Source organism: Heloderma suspectum, chromosome 2 (genome assembly GCF_057233095.1).
Source record: "Heloderma suspectum isolate Gila_16-S chromosome 2, 16-S_ref, whole genome shotgun sequence".
In the NCBI taxonomy this organism is placed as follows: Eukaryota; Metazoa; Chordata; class Lepidosauria; order Squamata; family Helodermatidae; genus Heloderma; species Heloderma suspectum.
The window spans coordinates 255,419,006-255,440,113 of NC_139459.1; the positions used below are offsets into that span (position 1 = coordinate 255,419,006).

The window sequence follows — 21,108 nt, forward strand, 5'->3', positions numbered from 1 at the left end:
AACAAAATAGACCAGTCCTTGCCCAAATAGCCCAAGGTCTAATAGATATGACACAAAGGGAAGAAAGGATAATGAGGAAGAAGAAAGCAAAGTACTGTAGAGTTTTGGTCTGTTCACTTTAAAAATGGCCTACTTACTATCAGCTCAACATGAAAATACTGTCTAGAGAAAAATACAAGGCTTTGCTAGAGATTATTGTGGTTATCTTTACCAGAAAAGTAACATGTGGTGGGGAAATCCTGATTTAAATATTTAAATTCATAGTGGAAGATCCTAGCTGTAACTTTTTGATGGCTTGGTTTGAATTCATAGATGGCAGATCTGCAGCAGGAACATCAGAGAGAAATTGAAGGCTTACTGGAGAACATCCGACAGCTGAGCAGGGAGCTTCGTCTTCAGATGCTCATCATTGACAACTTTATACCTCAGGACTATCAGGTGAAAAACTAAGGGAGCTCCATGCTTGTTTGGAGGGATTCAGTAATTCTGGAAAAGGCACCTCTCCTTATAACTTTTTCACTCTAATGGCCAGTTCTTATATTCAAGAAGCTGCATACTGGCAGCTCCCCTGTAGTAGCTTCCCAGGCTGCCCTGGAGCAGGGCCTGATCAAGACACTTTGTTGCTTGAGGAAAGGACAAGATGGCACCTTCCCCTTCAGTGTACAGAAGCCCACTGGACTGGCGGTCGAATCTTACTTCAATATTGGCAATGGAATAGCATCCACTGCATCTGAGTACTGCAGGCTAGCTTAGGGACACAGGGCAGGCTCTGTGACCCACAGAACTCTGTCTGCTCTTCATCCCTCCATATCTTCTTCCTGAAGCAGCTGCCTCATGCTGTCTAATGATAGGCCGGTCCTGATTTGGAGCTCAGAGATTATGTGGGAGGGACTAACAATGTGGTTACTTCCCACACACTCTCCCTAGACTCAGATAACACTTAGGTAGCATGGAATGGAGTCATGAGGTAGTAGCAGCCACGCAGGTAGTCTATAAAGGCTATAATGGAACCTCCAGTTTCAAAGGCAGTGTGCCACTGAATATCAGCTGTTAGAGAACAACAGTGGCAGAGGGCTATTGTCATTATGCGTGGGTGGTTCCCAGATACATTTGGGATGCTAGACTAGATAGGCCTTTGGACTGATCCAGCAGGACTTCTTTTACGTTATTATCTCCTGTTACATAAAAACTGGTCTCAACTCCTCAGCAATGGGAAGCGGAGAAGATGGGGAAGGGTTCAGCTCACCTCCCGCAAGTAGTTTTGGGAGGTGATGAACTAGAAAGAGGTATGTGGTTCTGAATCTGTCTTGCTTAATGGTGAGAGCAGAGGTCATGAGTTAAAGGCTTTTTTGCTGATTTCTTTCAAGGAAATGATTGAAAACTACGTTCACTGGAATGAAGATATTGGGGAATGGCAGTTGGTATGTAAGCACAATTGTGATAAATGGGAATGGTGATGTAAAAAAGTTAGTTCAGCTTGAAGGATGTCACTCTCATATTAAGTCCTCACCTTAATTTGCCAACGCTCCCCGTACTGTACTGCTAGATACAAAAGCAGCAACTGGCAGTTGTGAAATCAATGCTGCTCAGAGTGCTTTGTGTTTTAGTTTTTCATTAACCAGTTTAAAGTGTGTGATATTTCCATTAAATGGAATGGCTGCCTCTTACACAAGTATCCCAGTCCTGTCCAGGTTTACGTGGAAGTAGGTATCTCACTGATTTCAGTGGAACTTATTCCCAAGTAAGTGTGCTTGGGATTGCGTTACAGCCTTAATTGCCTAGTTTGTGTTGGGCTAATCGGGAACTAAAAGTGCCTCTCCATAAGTTGGTGAGATCTCTCCTCACTGTGATAAAATAAACAAAGTCTCTCACACAAGTGTGGTTAGTGATGCAGTATATAATTACCTTAATTAACTTTTTTTCTTGAAGAAATGTGTGGCGTATACCGGAAATAACATGAGAAAACAGACTCCAGTGCCAGATAAAAAAGAAAAAGATGTAAGTGACCATTTGCAAATGTAGGCTGTTTCACTCCACATTTGTCCAGTTGTCTGCCATTACCTTTTCAATATGATTTTTTCAGTGTTGATGGTGTACTTTACTATGACCCATGAATGTCAACTCATAATGTCCACTTTTTCCCCACACCCAGCCCTTTGAGGTGGACCTTTCCCATGTATATCTAGCTTACACTGAAGAGAGCTTGAGACAGTCTTTGATGAAACTAGAGAGACCAAGAACTTCAAAAGGAAGATCAAGGCCCAAAACTGGCAGAAGGTTAGAACTGCTGTAAAATACTGTTTTGCACCCAGCTTGAAACTTAAAAAGGGGTGTTTACATGGTGGCCCGTGGTTCAAAGCAGGCAGGAGCATCATCCCCGTTCTGTTCAGTGTCATTAAGAGCTCCATGAGTATCCCTGTTACATGTATGGGTCTGATACTGAAGAGATTGGGATGACCCTGTTTTGTGTGCATACCAGAGCCAAGGGATCCAGGTGTGTGTGGTGAGCTTAATTCTATTTTCAGTTTTTACTCTGTGGAATCAGGGAAATTTATAGAAGTGGAATCAATAAAAATGGCTCTCAACTGGGACATGACCTTGATCAAGTATATTCTTGATCTCAGAATATTGACCATTTGCAGTCTGACGTTACATGTGGGAAAAGATGTTTGTGATTTGTTTGTTTTTTAATGGAGGCTTTCTCTCCATATGAAGAAGTCCTGACTTTAAAACTATCTCATGTAACATTGCTGGCATAAATAATACTGGATTGTACTACTGCAGATGATGATGGTGAAGATCTTCCACCCAAGGGAGCCCAGCATGATACACAACATAATAAAAATACATCAATTATACATAATTAAAAACACCATAAATACCTCAGTTATATGTGATTTAAAACATCAACCATAAAACTCAAAAATGTAAAACACACACACACAATCTTAAAGCAGTAAAATTCCAGGCCCAAGTTACATCTCAGAAGCTCAGGTGGACAAATAAGTTTTTAGCTGTTGTCTTAGTCTCAACATTGTGGGGGTCAACCGCATGTTTTCATGGAATATTGTATACTTCTTAATATATTGCCATGGGTACTGTATGAGAGAAAGATGGCCTCAGGATTTTTAAATAGCTGTTTAGACAGGTCAGTGGTACATGTAAAGTTTCTAATTGGTCCCATCAAGTGTCTCTCGAGAGAATTGCTGATGCGGGAGAGAAGTGCTTGGTCTGATTCCATCCAAGTCATCACTTGAACCAGCCTATTTATCCCCATTGTATAGCTGACTATGGCTATGGTGACTTCCCCCATTCTGCTGCCTCACTCTACTCCATGCCCCCACATCCACACATGCCATTGATCACTTACATACCGCACCCATTAAAAACTAGCCGTTTAAACTGTTCTGTGAGCATCAGTCACTTTTTAATGCTTCATTGTGATCATGTGCACAAGCTAAAACATGGGCAGCTTGGTTTCCTCTTGAAGTCACCTGGGTTTGTAGTTTCTGTTATTATGTATATTCTTGATCTCAAAAGCATTCCTTTCTCTCTTAAGAACAATGACTGAAGTGAACTTTCTCGTTTCTAAACAGAAAACGTTCTGCGAAATCAGGAGCTGTAATTGAGTCATTGCTGCAGTAGACTAAAACAGTGCTGGGACTGCAGTAAAGATCTCTGTGCGGCATAACGCTTGGCCAAAATATGCAGTTTTTTTCTTTCTGGAGATCACAGGAGAGTGTGATGTACTGCTGATGCAGAAGTAGCTATAAAGGCCTGTGCAGTTGCGACAACAAGAAAATACATTTGTTTTCCTTGATTTGCCATTATGTCATCTGTTATACTAATGTAAGATGTTCAGTCTAAACTATGTGCTAACTGTAAACTTGTTAATGTTACTAATGCAGCTCCAGGCATTGTGCAAGGGAAAGCTATTTGGGATATCCTGTGTTTTAAAGTGACATGTATAGAATGGAAGGGATTTTCTGTGTGTGTGTGTCTAAACTTTGAACAGATTGTAAGTAGACAACCTGAATTCCATACCCTGATAAATTGGTTTTGCTTTGTACATTGTCGTTTGCCACTGACATTTTCCTGTGTTTGCACTGTTGCAGACTTCTTTTTCTTTTTTGAAGGAGTGGTAGCTGCAGAGTCTTGAAATACGCTGAATCCCCTTCTGTCTTAAGCATCCTTACCATACCTGTTCAAATAACTTACAATTCCTTTAGCATGCACATGATATGCATAGACTGAAGTCAACATTGTTATACAAAGAAGAATGGTTGCAAGCCTAGGTGTTGGTGGGCTTGCCCTAGTCTGGAGGGTAAGGATAAGGAATCCTTAGGATTAAAATTGCAGCAAGTATTCTACTACAAATGGGCCATGCTGGTTTATGGGAACAATCCACTTAAGCACTGCTGGTTTATGGGAACAATCCACTTAAGCACAAACACCTGCTTGGTTCTATGCCAAATAAGTTATTGGATAGAATAAGTGAGCCTGGAAATGTGTTAGAAAATGCCTCATAGACAGTGTTTCAGTGGAGGAAAAGTAGAAATCTCCCCAGAATGTCAAGAACTACTTCACTACTGCTGAACCAGGGATTGATTTATAGAACATTGAGACAATGGGGTTACACTAGCATGAGCAGCTTGGTACATTGCTACCCTCTCTCTAGCAGTTCCTGTTTCCAGTTAAAGGAAAGACGGGTTCTTTCTTGTTCATTCCACATATTTAATTGGCACCAGCTTATCTTCCAGTTCCAATCTCTTATTTATGAAGCTATGCAGCTACCGCACACAGAATATTATGATAATATTACTTTTGTTACATAGAGGTTGCTGGATGTATCTGTTACTGTTTGTATTTTAAAAGTCTGATTTTAAGATGACACTTCCTGTGCAACATGTATTTTAACAAAACTGTGATGGCTGATGTGAAATGCTCCAAACAAAAAGAGAATTTTGATTATACTTTCGCAAAAGGATTTGCAATTGACTGCTGTTGAGTCTCCCTAATTATACCGAATTGCTATAGGCCATATTGTTTTATTTTTTAAAACTACTATAACAATTTCAGCTCAATGTCAGCTGGAGAGAAGTGGATTATGAATATGGAACAGATACTCGGGTAAAGCAAGAAGGATGAAGCTGGAAGAAGAATAGCGTTATGTTCATAGTAAGGTCCAAACAAAAAAAAGAGTTGTCCTATGAAATAAAGGTATATAACTGTTAGCTGATGCTGTGGTGGTTGTACATAAAATTCTTAGTCAAATCATGTATTTGAATATGGTGGGTTTTTTTTTTAAAGAATTCAGTACATGTTCACTCTATAATTAGCTGACAAAAACATTAATGCATTAGCTGGACTTAAAGGTATTGTGTCACCGATCTGAATATTCCATTTTTAGTAACTTTTCTAAGGAATATAAAGACCTCTTCACTGCTATGGTATGCTTCATAGTGTAAGGCATAGTAGCATTTACAAGGAGCCAGAAGTCAGGCAGAACCGATATTAGCACCATGTGAGTACTTCTGTTCTGATCAGCACAGTGTTGTGACTGTAACTGTCAGTGGGCAAAGTCTCCACCCAAATGCCCATCTACCTGATAGCCCACTGGTGGCTCCATGCAGAGTTGAGTCACATGGGGCACGTTGAGCATGCAACTTGTGGTAAATTGTATCTTGATTTTAGAGTTTGGCAGCAGCTTGATGAAGAATGATACCTAACAATTAGCCAAAGGGAATGCCAATGCATGCATTGTCCTTTGATTGCTACTGGAATAATTAGCTACAAGTTTATCTCTTTTTCCAGTGGCTTTGGTTCTGGAGAGTTACAATCCCTGCTTGTTAAGAGCTGGCCAACTTTAAAGATTTCCCCCCCAAAAGTACATTCAGTGAGAACCCTGGCAGATATGAGGGTTCACTTTTTAAAAAGTCAAAACATTTGGCTTATTTTTAGGCAGCATATTATATAATTCATTGTTGATTTCTTTACCTATGCCAGTTATTTAGCCCAAACAATAACATGCTGGTTTAAAAAACCCAAACCAATAAATCAAAAGCAGCATTCTGGATTAGGCACAGCCTTGGGACCCACCAGGACTTGTCCAAGGAGAGAAGAAACAGTGGTGTTACAGATTCAACAGCCCCTCTCCACCACTAGACTAGCCATGCAGGCTATACTTAATGAGTGCTTAAAGGGATGGCTGCTATGACTAGTGCTGTAATTGTCCATAGCTTAATAAAGTGTTCAGCCTGTCTCCCCATTACCTGCTTTAACCACATCTTTCTCTTTTGGCTTAATTCACATCCTGCCTGCAATTCTTGGGGTCTAATGTCTTTCATGGCTTTAACCTGCCTACTGTTAGGTGAACAAGGGAGCAAGAGACTCTCGACATATGTGATGTGGCTCTTAGCTTGTCCACCACCACACCCAAGCACAGTCATATTTATTCAGGAAAATTGGCCTGAAGCCTCTATTTTTCGTTTGTTTCTATTGCAGCATCTTAAATTATTTGTGTGTGGAGTGCTTTGTTTTTAAATATCTCACCAAGTTCCTTGATTGCAAGAAGAGAAGGAAAAATGCCTCTATCTTTGCCTTTGCAATTAATTACCTTGTATTTTTTACATTTTAAATTCTAGCAGTTGATAACTGGTCCACACCATTAATTCTGTATATAATGGGGGGGGGGGAAGAGATGTACAATTTATCCCCATTTATTGTTTTGCTAACTTAGTTACATTTCTGGTTTGTGGTTTTGTTGTGTATAAAGTGATTCCTTATGTTGTATATAGTGGTACGGTGTCTCAACACTGAGCATGTTGATGCCAAGAAATAAACATCTTGGATTCCCACTGAATTTGTTTTCTCTGCTGGTAATGTAAGCATTACATGGGTGGACATACCCTTCTCCTTCCCCTGGCACCCTCGCATGTCCCCCGTACCTACTTCAGAGCATCCCCCAACCCTCTAGACCAGATTTGTGGGAAGTGGAGGGCTGCAGGGGGAGAGGATTCCACTGATGGATGGACAGCATTTGTGTGTTTGCTCTGCTCCTAGAATCTCTCTTCAGAGAATATGGTAGTGATCATTTTGGGAGACATAGCAGAAGTCATTTGCTAAACATTAATGCTAAACCAGTGTGCAATATCTATGTTGCAGTGGGCTAAAGGATCTTGTGGTGGCAGTACTTGAAGCCTCTAGCACCCATTGGCTGAGCAGATGTGATAGAATGTTCTGAACATTATATCTGCTGAACTCCTTACTGCAATATTTCGTTGCAGGTTTTGAATACTACTGTGACTTCAGCTAGGCTTGCTATATGAGTAAGAGCAATAACTTGGGGCCCCTATGAGTTTGTTGTGAAACTGGTATTTCACCACTGTTTTACAAATGACTAGATTCAAGTATTTTGCGGATACGTTAAAATCCAGGAAAAACACTTCAAGAGAGTCTGGCTAAAGGTTTTATTGTGTGTTCGGCAACTGAAACATTGTTCATACTTTCATTATCAGTTTAATATAAAAACAAAAGACATGCATGTCAGCTTAAATATTAATTCAGTTGTAATACAAATGTGTATTCAATTATATATCCATACTAAATCAGGAAAGTTGACAGAAACAATAACCTTGAGGTTGAGGTAACAAGCAGAAAAAATATCAACAATATAACATAACCAACAACTTTAAATAATATAAATTTAAATATTAAATACTGGCCATATAATTCTTAAAGTTACTATTTTTAGAAAACCTCCCTTTTCAAGATGTTCCTAACTTTAATGCATCATTACATTTGAGGTTTGCTCTCTGATCAAGATCAGAAAATATTTAGAATATATAATATTATCCTTCCATCTTTATAGATGGATACAAACAACCATTTCACCACACATGCATTGTAGTAAAATTTTCTTTATGTCTTGAGAGAACAATCCAGACAGCTGGTTTACCAAGCGCTCACATGCGTACACCATAGTAAGTTACCACTTGGTCAAAAGTAATTTGTATCCACCCTATATTACAAATGATTAAAGAGAAAGCAGTGAAGAGCAAAAATCAAATGACAAAACATGGTTTTCCTTTGTAACTAAGGTCATGGTTGCAGGGGAGGTTGAATGTTAGAAAGCACTTCAGTAGTGCCACATATGAAAACACCCTGAGTCCTGGGCCTTGCTGGGCTTCTTTGGAACTGTGGAACAGGATGTAGTCTTGCCATCCTGTACAATATTTGCTATACATTTTTCACAATTGATTTAAGCTGTCTGCTCTGTTGGTTCCAAAAGGGAAGCCTCATGCAGATGTTGCTGAGCAAACAAGCAAAGCTGACAGAAACAACCCTGAGGATGAGGAAACAAGCAGAAAAAATACCAATAATATAATATAACCAAGAACTTTAAATAACATAAATTTAAATATTAAATACTGGCCATGTCATTCTTACAGTTACTCTCTCTTTTGCTACATCAGACCAACTTGACTTGGTAAGAACGGATCTTTTATTCTAACGGTGGTTTCCCTCCTGTGGTTTTAGGAGGTGTCATAATGCCTTGTTCTAGTTACTCCTTTTCTCTAATTCCAGTGTCAGATTAGTGCCTCAGACCACAAATGCTTACACAGAGCAGCAGTCTGCAAATGCATGACTGTGTTCAAAGCTCTCTGAACTCTGCTGTGGAACAAACAGGTGGTTGGTGCTGGGAGCAGGTTAGACTACATTTAGAATAGGGGGCGGAGGGGTAAGCTCAGAAAGTATGAGAAGCACTTGAATCTTTTGCAAGTCAGGATGCATTTTTATCCATTGCCTGTGAAAAAAGTATTTTGGTATTACCTGCTAGACGGATCATAGATGAATGGGTGAAGAACACGCTGTATGATCTAGCATGCATATGCCTACACGTGCACTGATCTCATGATCCATCTGCCATAAAAGAGGGCTGGGCAAGGCATATGTGTGTTGGAATGTACAGGCAGAAATTAGTCAATCTGTACTTATTATATGGGTTGTATCCAATGTTAGCTCTACTTACAGTAGGCCCATTGAAATGAATGGGATTTAAGTTAGACTAACATTGGATACAACCTCATATCTATGTTCAGATATGATCGCAGCTAAGTTAATTATTGCATTTCCTCTTTTGACAGCATAAGTTAAGAATAACAAACATGAATGGAGTCTTTTGAAAATGTCCAGTGCCATATTTTCTCTGATAATATGCCTTTTCCTTATTCTTTTATACATCTGTTATAAAATCTTTGGAGATAATCCTTTATTTTTGGGCAGAACTCCTTCATGGTAGTGCGATCAGTAGACAAATGGCATTTGACCTTTAAAAAGAAGGAAGAAATAGAAATGAGTTTTGTGTACAGCTCCAACAGCACCCTGTTATTGAAATAAAAGCAGCTGAAAACGAGAGCACCCAATATTTTCCCATTTTAAGAGTCATCCTATGCTCAGGGAGCCCCATCCTCTTTCAAAGAACACCCATACAACATCAGATTTATTTCACGGAAGCGATGCAGCACCTCAGGCATGAAGTTTGGTCACATACACTGCTTTGCCCTGGTCCAGAGAATGTTAGTCATGTTCAGAAATAGGTTTCTGTAGGCAGCTGAGCAGAACTGGGTTAGCAGAAGCCAGCTGGGGCAGGGAGGGACTCCATCCCACATGCCAGTTTGTGTGTGGGGACCTCATGCACTTCCCTGTTGAGAAGCCAAAGTAGGTAGATGCTGTCTCCCATGATCACAGTGGGGGGCAGGTGGCCTCTCATGGCTCACACAATTGTCTGGATGGGGCAGCTAGCTCTAATTGGGGTTACAGCTGAAGTTTAATTCCAGCTGGAGCATGACTGGGAAAGCAAAGCTGGTTCATACTCAAGTTCACAATTCAAATTACAGATTTTTGAAAATCTGCAAAAACGTGATAGAGATGATGAATTATGGGATTTGCGATGTAAAACTGAAATGTTCTGTCCCAGCCCGCTGCATTCTGTTTTCAGCCCTGAAAAATAAATGTATGTTACCAGCCAGCCTTCCCCAGCCTAGTGCCCCTCAGATGTTTTAGACTTTAGTTCCCATCAGACCAAGCCAGCTGATGGCTATTTTTATACTGATATATGATGAGAGCTGAGCTTTAAATTAAATTTGTTCTCAATATTGTTGAAATTAACTATTGGCAGCACCCTCTGATGTCTAAAAAGAATTTAAGTGGATAGTAAGATAGCTACGAATTGTTTATACGCTGCAAAAAAAAAATGCTTTTTTTATTTGCAAAAAGGAGCATTTCCTCTAAGACTTGCCATTGTAAATGTTTTTAAAACTTACAACGAAGAATAACATTGCAAGTCACAGTGGGGGAAACACCGAATCATAAGCCTGATTTTCACTGTAGCCTTAAGCTGCGATTCTAAATACACCTACTTGGGAGTAAGGTCCATTGTACACAGTGGAACTTTCATCTGGGTAAGCATGCATAGGATTGTGCTGCATATGACAGAAATGCGACCACAAACAGGTATTGATAGTATGTAAATATTCCTGTCATAAAAGTTCAAGTATTTTAAAAAATGACTAATATATAAGTGTGTGTGTGCGTGTGTGAGAGAGAGAGAGACAGAGAGAGAGAGAGAGAGAGATTTCTTTCTTTTATAGGAAACATAGGTGCTTTTAATTAGACTACTCACAGGTTCTTTGAGAAACTTTGAAGTATTCTCGATAACTGGTGAGGTAATATTTTTGCATGTGTTGTCAAGTTCCTTCAGAGCCTTGTTGACTTGGCAGAGCACCTCTTGGTAGGCAGAACACTATTGAAAATGGAATACAATGTGATCATTTCAACATCTGTTGAACACAGGATTAAAAATGATTTTGTGTTAGACCAGTCCCAGGGAAGGAATTTTTTGATCTTACAGTTTTATACACCTTATGCTGACAAAAGGAATCATATTCCTCATTCTATATCAACTTACATCATTTTTATTTGTTCTATAGGAAAAGTATTCTAGAGTTTTCAAGGCAGGCCAGATAACATGCACTTTTGAATGTATGTCATATACTCCAAGACAAGACTAATTTTTTTTAAAAAATGTTCAGAACAAGCATACGTTCACCTAGTGGGATGCTACATGAAAGCAGAATTATTGAGGGTGCTACCTGAAGACTTCAAACACATATAAAGGAGTAATTCTACTGAAAAAGGTCTGATTAATCTCTTATAAATACCCAGGAATTTCTTTAAAGTTGCTTCTTTCCAAAGAGTTACTTTAAGACAACTAAAATACTATAATTGTTGTGAACCACCCAGACAGCCTCGGCCATCAGGAGGTATAGAAATTTAATAAATAAAATCAGTTTTGGAAAGATGGCAACCATAGACCAAGACTTTATTTTTGCCCATTATTTTTTCTTCTTCCCTTGATTATAAACGTTTTGGCCATGTCCTTTTTTAATTCTGGTAAGCTTCTGGCTCTTGCCTTTTTACAATCATTGTAATGGTTCAGATCAGGAGTACTACAGAGCATTAAGAGCAAGGTGGTAGCAGCATTTTCCAAGCAATGGAAGGCTGACAACTGACAACAAATCAGTTCTAAGCAGAGGAAAATGGTTCTTGCTCCTGCAAGAGGCTTTCTGTTTGAACATCTTAAGATTACCTTTGTCAGAAGCACACAGAAATCTTTGGTTGGATAACACTAACCAAAGTGAAACCTAGAAAACAAAGGGCTCCTTCACACGGAGCTTTTATCCTGCGATTGAGATTGCTCCTTCACCGAAGTTTGCAGGTTCTTTACATGACACCGTGATCATTCATGGCGTCTCCTGCACTAAATGCCCTTTGTTCTGTTTTTAAATAGATCGCTGAGAATGAGCCCCAAATTACCCCATTGTGTTACGCTTGAGTTCTCTCCGTGAAAAGAGTAAAAGCAGCAAGAAGAGGAGCAAGATCAGTGAAAGATAATGGAGATTCAGATACGGGGAGGAGGGAAAGGGGAGGGGGGAAAGGAAGCAGGTGAAAAAGGGAGTCGTGATCCTGCATTTAAAACGGAAGCAGAAAGCCCCATTTTAAATGCAGGGTTTTAGGCTGGTGTAGAATGGCCCAAAGACATTCGTTCCACAACTAGCTTCCCATTTCCCTTTCTATAGGACCTAACCAATATTACATGGCTTCTTTTTCACTGTAAAAGTAAATTCAGTTCTGTAATGCAACAGTTGTCATAGCTGGAGGACCAAGAATAACATAACTGAACCAAATGTCTTCTGGGTATGGTAGATACAAGATGCATCTCCCTGGAATAATATAGGCCCTCTTTCTGCTCCTCTCCTATACCAGTCTTAGCAGTGGACATTTGACTAGTATGCAAAAAACAAAAAGACACAATAGTCCTTAACAAAAATTGCACTTTCCAAAATGGAGGGAAGGAAATTTTTGTTTATGTATTTTGCTAGTATGGAGAATAATCTGCAGAGAGGGTCTAAGGCAAGATGTACATTTTGTGAAACATTTGTGAATGTTCACTGTGCAAATATTAAATTTTAAAGCAATTAACATCAAATGGTTGATGCCAACTCTTGCCGCTGTTTGTAAAAATGTTGCTGTAGCTGACATTTCAAAGTTACTAAAGAGTTTCCAAATGCCAGCATTTTCATGTAAAAAAAAATCAAAACAATTCCACATTCTCAACTAACCATATTAGGCCTTAGATTAGTTTCAATAACAAAATAGATGCTATACACATACTGGCCCCTGCATATTGAATCAAACTGAACACTCACAAGATTTGTTTTGTTCTGATCCAGAATAAATCCAAACTTGATTTCTCTTACTCTCTGATTCCCGCATGGCACATCCTACAGAGAAAAAAGGTGATAATCAGATAAGGAAGGAACCTTTGCTTACACTTTCTGTGAATGAAAAGCCCGGCCTGGTGAAATACCTCTGCCGTTTCATTCAATTTTGAGGCCTTTAAAATAGTTTGGACAGTATTCTAGGGTATTCCCAGCCTTTGAATGTACGCTTTGTTCCAGGGCAGGCATCCACCTGGGCCAGGGCACCCTCATCCCTGTACATCTAGTAAAGCACTGCAAATCACCGCCACGAGCACTCCACTTCTTCGCGCAGGTGTGGGCAGCCAGAGAGTGGACCGTGATCCACCAGTGGTTCACTGGCCAGTTCCTCGTAGGCCGCCCAGCACCTCCCGGGGGCTGGGATTCTTGCGAAGCAAAGCAGAGGCAGCTTGCTCTGCCCCTCTCTCTGCCACGACGGCCACTGCTATTCCCAAGTGCCAGACCTGGCCGCTGTCCGGCCATGCATGCCTTTTGTTTGGCTTTGCTGGGGAGTGGGGCTCTGGGCTACCTGGACAGAGCTGTGAGCAAGTGGCTGCTGCCCCCGCCCCGTTTTAGAGGAAAGACGCAGGAAAGACACAGAGGGGACTCGTGGCAACTGCAGTGTACAGTCCGAGGACTTAAAAAGGGGGGACTGGACAAACTCAAAGCGGAAAGGGATCTCAATGGCTGTTAGCTATAATGGCCCAAAATGAAGCCTCCACCTTCAGAGACAGCATCTATGATTACCATATATTGGATTAGATCCAGATTTAGACATACTTAAAGTAGACTCAGTTGAAATAAGTGGGACTTAAATTAGTCATAATTTACTTCTCCCATTAATTTCAGTGGGTCTGCTTTAAGGCCTGGTTTGCACTTAACACCAATTTACAGGTTAAACAACCCATGCATTAGCAGGGCCACATGGGAGCGAGCAAGCTTGCTGCCTCCTGCTCAGTTGCCACTCCGACTTTTCATCCACTTTGCTAAACAACCCTGAGCTGTCAGTCGTGATGTCGGAACCCAGTATTCTAACCAACAACAAACCATGGGTTCAACAACCCAGAGTGCTGGGTTTAGATGTCACAAGTAACAACCCAGGAATGGGGCATTCGTAGGTTGTTTAGCAAAGTGGATGCAAAGCAGAAGTGGGAAGTGGAAGGGAGGCAGTGTGCTCAGATCCAACATCCCATGGTTTAAATAACCAATGAGTTGTCACTCCATACGAACTGGGCCTAAGCATGACTAGGTCTGGATCCAACCTAATGGGAACAAACAACGGGGAATGGCTTTTACCATCATGCCCTATTTTGCGGGCTGGCTGGACAGTGGTAAAAAATAATAAACGTAGGCTTTGTAAGCTGACATCAGTGAAATGAACACATTTGCTCTCATAGAGCAAATTCCGTGTGGGAGAACAAGCTTTTACAGGCAGCGTGTTCCACTGTACTTCATCCTCAAAAGTCTCCTGCATGAGGAAATATCCAGCAAAGGGATCGTGCATGGATTACCCCATGTAACGTTCCCCATATGCCCCAAGATGTGCACTAGTGTGACAAGATGATGCCATGGATGGAGCATCATGCATGGAGCTTCCTGCCGCTCCCACATATCCTTGGATTCTCTGGGTCTCTGAGTATAGCTGATTTATATAGATATAGATCTATACATAATTTTCTCTGCTCATTACACAATTAAAATGATACAAATATGTATAAAAGCTCTATACATATAAATATGTATAAAGAAATAAATACAAAAAGATCATCGTAATGGAAATTAAAGATATCAAAATCTTTCTTAAGTGCTTTTCCTAATCCATCCTACATAGTCATTTACTTACTTCTTTTAGGGGTGGGATAAGTGGCACAGAAATGTTGTCTTTTGGAAATGCTTATGACTCCAACCAAAGCTTTTAAAAATAACAACAGAGATTTAATCTGGAATCCTACGGTCTCTAGGAGCCATTGTTAGATCAGAGCTCCCTCTCCATGGGTGTTGAGGGAGATCAGCCCTTGGAAGAAAACTTCCAGTGGCTACAGAGCACTCCACATAACTGTAATATTTAATGGTATCTCCAATTCTCCATTCGTTATTTTCCTAATGGCTTCTCTTACTCTTGCCTCTTTATTGTTCCATATAAATGATGATGTCGATTTTTACCATTCATTCCAAGTTTTTCAGTCAAGTTAATAGAGATGTTTTGAAATTAAAAAACACACATTAATTTCATCTTTATTAATTCTTGCAGAGATAATTTCAACACCTTCTATAATTAATAATAATCGTCTTGCATTTTCTGAAATAAATGATATCACTTTTTTTTTTTTAATGACTACTATCTTGAGTTAACATAATTCCTAAATACTGGACCAACTTCCTAGTCCGCTTGAAGTACATTCCTATACATGTCTACTTAGCAGTAATTCTCAATTAGTTCAATAGGGCTTACTCCTAGGTAAATGGGTATTGGACTGCAGTCTTAATTTCCTGTAAACGCTTACTTTCAGATATCTTTTAAAATTAAAAGCAATACTTCTGTCATATATATATATATATATATATATATATTTGGTATCAAGGAAATTATCCGTAAGTATCTATCAATTCTTTTAATTGGCAGATGAAACTTTGTACATTGGTAAAATAAAGAACACCATCAGCACACAGACCCAATTTATATTCATGTTGCAAGATTCAGACTTTATGGTCTGTGTCAAAGGTTTATCAGGACTATCCAGGAAGCATTGGTAATACTCTGTTATAAACCCATCTGGTTGTAAGCTTTATTCATCTCAAATGTTGCAGTTGCTGCACAACTACAGTGTCCAATGGGGGCTGTCTGCAAGTGGGGCCCACACCCACTTCAGTTCTGCAGGCAGCCAACCCCATTGATTCCATTGTGCAAGTGGGGATTCCATTGCGCAATGGAGATTTAGCGCTTTGGGCAGTAATCCCCAAAACAAGCAGAAACACTCATTTCTGGAATGGGGTAGGTTGGCAGGGCTCCCTTATGCAAACTCCGCTGACCTGCCCTATTCCAGAAACTCAGCTGATTGCTTTCTCATAACAGATATTTGACATTTATCATTCTATTTTATTTTATGCACTAAGAATTTCCCTGCATTTTCTCCTAATTTTAAATATCTTTGTTTATTGGATTATATATGTTTATGAATTTCATAAGCTTCTAATATTTCCAGCTTTTTTTGCTATATTTCATTGTGGTAATACTTCTTTATTTTTCATTATGAAATGTTTCTAAAACTGATATTTCTTTTTCAATCTGACATCTTTCCACATTCCACTATTTACTTAATCCACCAGCTATGTTAATTAAAAAAAAAAACCTCTCATAAACTTTATTGTTTCCCCTTATGGTAGATGGGAAGATATGGAGAAATCTTTTGTGTCGCTCAGGGCGCAATCCTATGCATGTTTAGACAGAGGAAAGTCCTACACCTCCCAGCATTCCTCCATTCAGCATGGTTGGGGAATGCTGGGAGTTGTAGGACTTTCTTCTGTCTAAACATGCATAGGATTGCACCTTCACTTTTTTAAAATCTTAACTCTTTATCTTCTCTTTTACCTCTTTATTCTCTAGTAACCATTGATTTTCCAGCTTCTCTTTGCATTCATCTCATAAACTCGAATTTCTAATGTTACAGATTACGATCTGCACACAGGGAAAGTTTTATTTTATGTTTCTCAGTTTTAATATTTTAGGTGAAATTAAAAAGATGCCAATTTTTAAAAAAAATATAATGGTAAAGAGAAAAATAAGTAAAATGTTACAGGATTATAATCTGTGTACAGGAACAGTTTTATTATTTTTTTTCTTACGTTGTTTTAATATTTTAGGGGAAATTAAATATAGGCCACTTCTTGAAAAACTATCATTGGAAGGAGAAAAATAAGTAAAATCTTGATGTAATCTTATGTTCTAGAACCTGTCAATATTGTTCCTTTATATGTTTCTCCTGCAATAGTATTAAGTCCCAGTTTCCTCTGCTAATAATCAGTTATGAAACCTCTTGCATTTAACTTTATTTTTAAGACAATATTAATTGATATAATTTTAAATCCCTCTTTATTTCTTAATCTTCTACCGTCCCTTGTTCTTTTAAAAGCATACATTATATATCTAATGTTTTATTATGTTTTTTCATTTTATGGTATCAGGCTTTGTGAACCTCCCAGGACAGGACAGATAGATATAGAGATAGAGATAGAGATAGAGATAGAGATAGAGATAGAGAGGTGTGTGTGTGTGTGTGTGTGTGTGTGTGTAAATTGGTACTTAGCAGGAAACAAATTATTAATTTGATGTAATATTGTGTGATTTGTTATTAGTCATATTGAGGTTTGCTTGAAGTTTATATATCATCTGTGATATCAAGGATGGAAACTTCTCTATCCAATGTTTGGAACACCTGTTGTACCTTCTGGGCAAAGTTGTATGTATGATCTGCAACTTTCAGTGGCCTTCTTGATTTTACTGTTGGCAAACTGACTTCCAGTTGAGATTACTATAGGGTTTTCTTATAGTCTCATTGTTCAAAGAACATATTCTCGAATCAGCAGTAGTGATTCTTGCTTATACTGGTATTTGTGATAACTTTATTAGATGTTGGTTCCTTCATCTACAAATACGAGCCAGCAAATCTCCTAGCTATGCCATCAGAAGTGCAGATTTTATTCCTAAAATGAGCAGAATTAACCACTGACTAATAAACAGGAAGGTTCTGATTGGGCTCAGAATGGCAAAATATGGAAAGATTTTGCCTAATTACACAATGTAATGATGCCTTACCTTTTCATAGAATCATAGAATAGTAGGGTTAAAGGGGCCTACAAGGCCATCAAGTCCAACCCCCTGCTCAGTGCAGGAATCCAAGTCAGAGCATCCCTGACAGATGGCTGTCCAGCCTCGTCTTGAAGGCCTCCAGTGTGGGAGAGCCCACCACCTCCCTAGGTAAGCTCCCTAGTGTATTCCCTAGGTACACTTTTAAAAGTGTACATTTTAAAAAATCAGTCTCTTTCTTTCAATGCACCAAATATGTTTGTATATGTATGATCCTGAATTAGACATCATTATCACATGCATAAGATCTCATATTAAATAGATCAGTACCTCATATTGAACTAATTCTTGTGCTTGCTAATACATTGGCAACAAGAACAACCTGACAAGGAAAATAACGATCTTAGACTTACCTTCAGTGTATTACATGTGTTATTTGTAATCCTGGTCAAGTGTAGTACCTCTCCTCTGAAATTGTCCTTCAATGGTAATGGAATTGTAGAAATAATTTCCACTAAAAAACAGACTGCAAAGATTGCTTTCAGAAACATGTTCATGTTCTTGTGATTGTTAGCAACTATGAATGGGATCCCTACTGCTGGTAGTTCATTTGCAACATGATTATTTATATCATGCACCAGAGGAAAAGATAAGTTTTGATGTAAATATAGAGGTGCATTGTGGATTTCCCTGCCCTGAAAATGCAAAACCACATATCATCCTAAAGATCAAGTGGAAAATGACTAATTGTTAATAGAAAGGGGGAAATTTTAAACTGAACCTGATAGGACTTCAAAATGAAGAGTATTGATTGGGGGGGGGGGTAAAGCACAATTTTAATGTGACACTGGGTGAACAAGACGAACTTAGTCATGTGGAGATTGCCACCACTGGTTCCCTGTTAGTCTGCCACTACTTTGTCACTACTTGTATTTTCCAGGATGGCACATGGCCACTTCAGCAGAAGTTAAACATATTTTAGATGTTCTGAACTGTGTTTGAATATCTCGGTGGACAGATCTAGGCATATAGGCCTGTACATACAAGTACAGGAATTCATATGATACAGGTACATGCAAGTAATGCATGAATGCAAGTCTTGCAGCTTTTCACCTGTTGTGGAAGTATTCTAACAATGTTGACCCTAGTGAGTGAATGGGTGAGTTCGCACGACATGACAGCCCACCCAATGAAATAAGCTATGTAGTGTGAGTTGTCATCAGAACAACCCATGGTGAGCCGGACGTACGATCGGGTTTACCATGGGTTGTTCTCCTTCTCCTTCCCCGTCTGTCTTCCAGAGGCTTCAGGACATAGCCCTGTCTTGTCTGCCACCAAGTCCCCCTCCCTGCTCCGATGGCGACCCCAGTTGTGTTCAGAGCTTTGTATTTTTACTTTTTTGTCTCCTGACAATTGCACAAAACAGGGCGAGAGAGAGAGAGAGAGATATTTCTGTCCCATGAATGTGCACAGATTTCTTTGTGTGTGTTTTTTTTTAATATTGTGTGTGTGTGGTGGTGGGGAGTCGGTTTTTCACAATTGCCGAGATGTTCAAATGCAGCTGTCAAACTATATATAGCCTTGCCTTATCTATTGCCTTGTATGTTTAAGCTGTCAAAAGGAATAACATACAAAGTAATTGACAAGATGGGGCTGCATATATGCTAGTTTGACAGCCTTTGACAGCTGACAGGTCGGGGGGGGGGGTAAAGTGGACCAGATCGGCCCCTTAGTAAAGTTCTCCTTAGGTTTTAAAGTGTGGGATTTACCCTTGGGGGTCTCCCTTTCCATTCCACCCTTTCCCGAGTTTCCCCCAAGTAGTTTTAAGGGTGATCTAGGATCCACCTCATTTTCAGAGCTCCCCTTTTACTTCAAATTGTGTTCAGTTGTATTTACTGAGCACAAGTGTAGTGAAAGCAGACTCAGAGAAATCAAGGTATTGGGAACCTCACACCAAAATGGATACCTTCCCTCATGGGACACACACACAGGTCAACCTGGCATCAACATCCTGCATAATGGGGCATTTGCCAAGGCATGTACACCCAGCCCATAGAGGGGCCACATATGCCTCACCCACAAAACAGGATGCAGATTTGCATAAAATTTGAATATGCTAATTTATACGTGTGGGTGCAAACGTAGAAACAATTACTAGAATTTCAATAGAAATACAATACGCCTCACCACAGTGGGGAAGACTGTGAGTGGGTGACCAGTGTGCCCACTCAGTCTGCTGTCCGGAGTTATGTGTGGACGGGCAGCTTCAAGGCCCTGCTCCCCTGCGTTATGGCTCTTCACCTTTTAACCGGACTTGGACTGGACAACCCTTCAAAGAGAGGGTGCCTTCCAACAGAGGACTGCCCTCTGATAGCCTGTTGTCAAACCGTGGACTGTCCTCTGCACAGTAGGGCACGGGGCCACCTGGGCAACCAGCCCATTGCAGCACCAGCGCTGCCACAGGGGAAGCCTGCTTGCCCCCCGCACCGACCGTTCCAGCCCCACGTGCAAGGGAATTAACCTGGCGCTGGCAAGCCCACACAAGGGGCAGCAGGAAGGTGAGGCTGGCAGCTGTAGCAGCACCACCGCTGCGGGGCGTTGCAGGCAGTCGGTGCTGGGGGAGCACACCAAGGTCTCCCCAAATCTGGAGCAAAGCCTGAGTCTGGGATTTGTTTATTTGCCCATTTTTATCCGCTTCTCAGCCACTGTTCTCGATGATTACATTGAAAGAAAAAGAAAATACCAAAACAATCTGCGCAAGAACAATGCAACATTATTTATAACAGGGTCGGATTAAAAACAGAGTTGGCTTTAAACCAGCATTTCAGGGCACAGCCCTATGTAGGTTTAGGCAGAAGCAGTCCGTGCTGGCTGGGGCATGCTGGAAGTTATAGGCCTTTTTTCTGTCTAAACATGCATAGGATTGCACCCTTACTCATGAAAGCCTTGCTTGAAGAGGGAGGCTTTAGCAGTTGGGTTAGAAGCAGCAATCTCAGATGGATAGGAAAGGAAAGGAACGGAAAGGATAGGAAAGGAAAGGAAGGGAAGGGAAACTGCCTTATACCACATCAAATAAATTGTCCATCTAGCTCAAAATCCTCTGCACTAACCAGCAGTGGCTCCCTGGGGTTTCAAGCAGGAGATATCAAGGATTGAACCTAGGAAACTTTTGTATGCTATTGGGCGGTATAGAAATGAAATAAATAAATAAATGCAAAACATGCGGTCTACCATCCGTCTTACTGAACTTGATAACTGAATATTTTGTGGTAACTGATTATCAGGTTGGCAGCCTGATGGGTGATGGATTGATAGATGATGGGGCTGCAAAGAGACTTGTATCCCTAGTTCTCAAAGAATGGGGTTATATCAAAGAAGATATCCTGGGTCAAGTATCCTGGTTCCAGGCTATCAAACCGTTTAAAGGTGAGCTCCAGCACCACCTTGAATTTACACTTTAAAGAAATCAGCAACCAGCGGAGC

General features: G+C 40.1%; 1 protein-coding gene and 1 long non-coding RNA gene across 3 annotated transcripts in view; one reads left to right on the forward strand and one right to left on the reverse strand.

Annotated features, from left to right (window-relative positions):
• The window catches only part of KIF3A (kinesin family member 3A), a 38,519-nt gene extending 31,660 nt beyond the window's left edge, over positions 1-6,859 (forward strand). For both annotated transcript variants that reach the window (XM_084838827.1, XM_084838828.1), the window contains 5 exons: positions 313-438; positions 1,368-1,421; positions 1,930-1,998; positions 2,153-2,277; positions 3,597-6,859. In XM_084838827.1, the coding sequence (XP_084694953.1) occupies positions 313-438; positions 1,368-1,421; positions 1,930-1,998; positions 2,153-2,277; positions 3,597-3,645 (423 nt within the window). In that variant the 3' untranslated portion in view covers positions 3,646-6,859. The remainder of the gene's footprint in view (positions 1-312; positions 439-1,367; positions 1,422-1,929; positions 1,999-2,152; positions 2,278-3,596) is intronic.
• A 592-nt stretch (positions 6,860-7,451) lies between these two features.
• LOC146354423 (uncharacterized) lies at positions 7,452-11,992 on the reverse strand. The gene is made up of 3 exons (XR_014787425.1): positions 11,878-11,992; positions 10,685-10,804; positions 7,452-9,329 (listed from the first exon to the last, which is right to left on the reverse strand). It is a non-coding gene; the product is annotated as an uncharacterized LOC146354423 (long non-coding RNA).
• Positions 11,993-21,108: the final 9,116 nt, after the last annotated feature.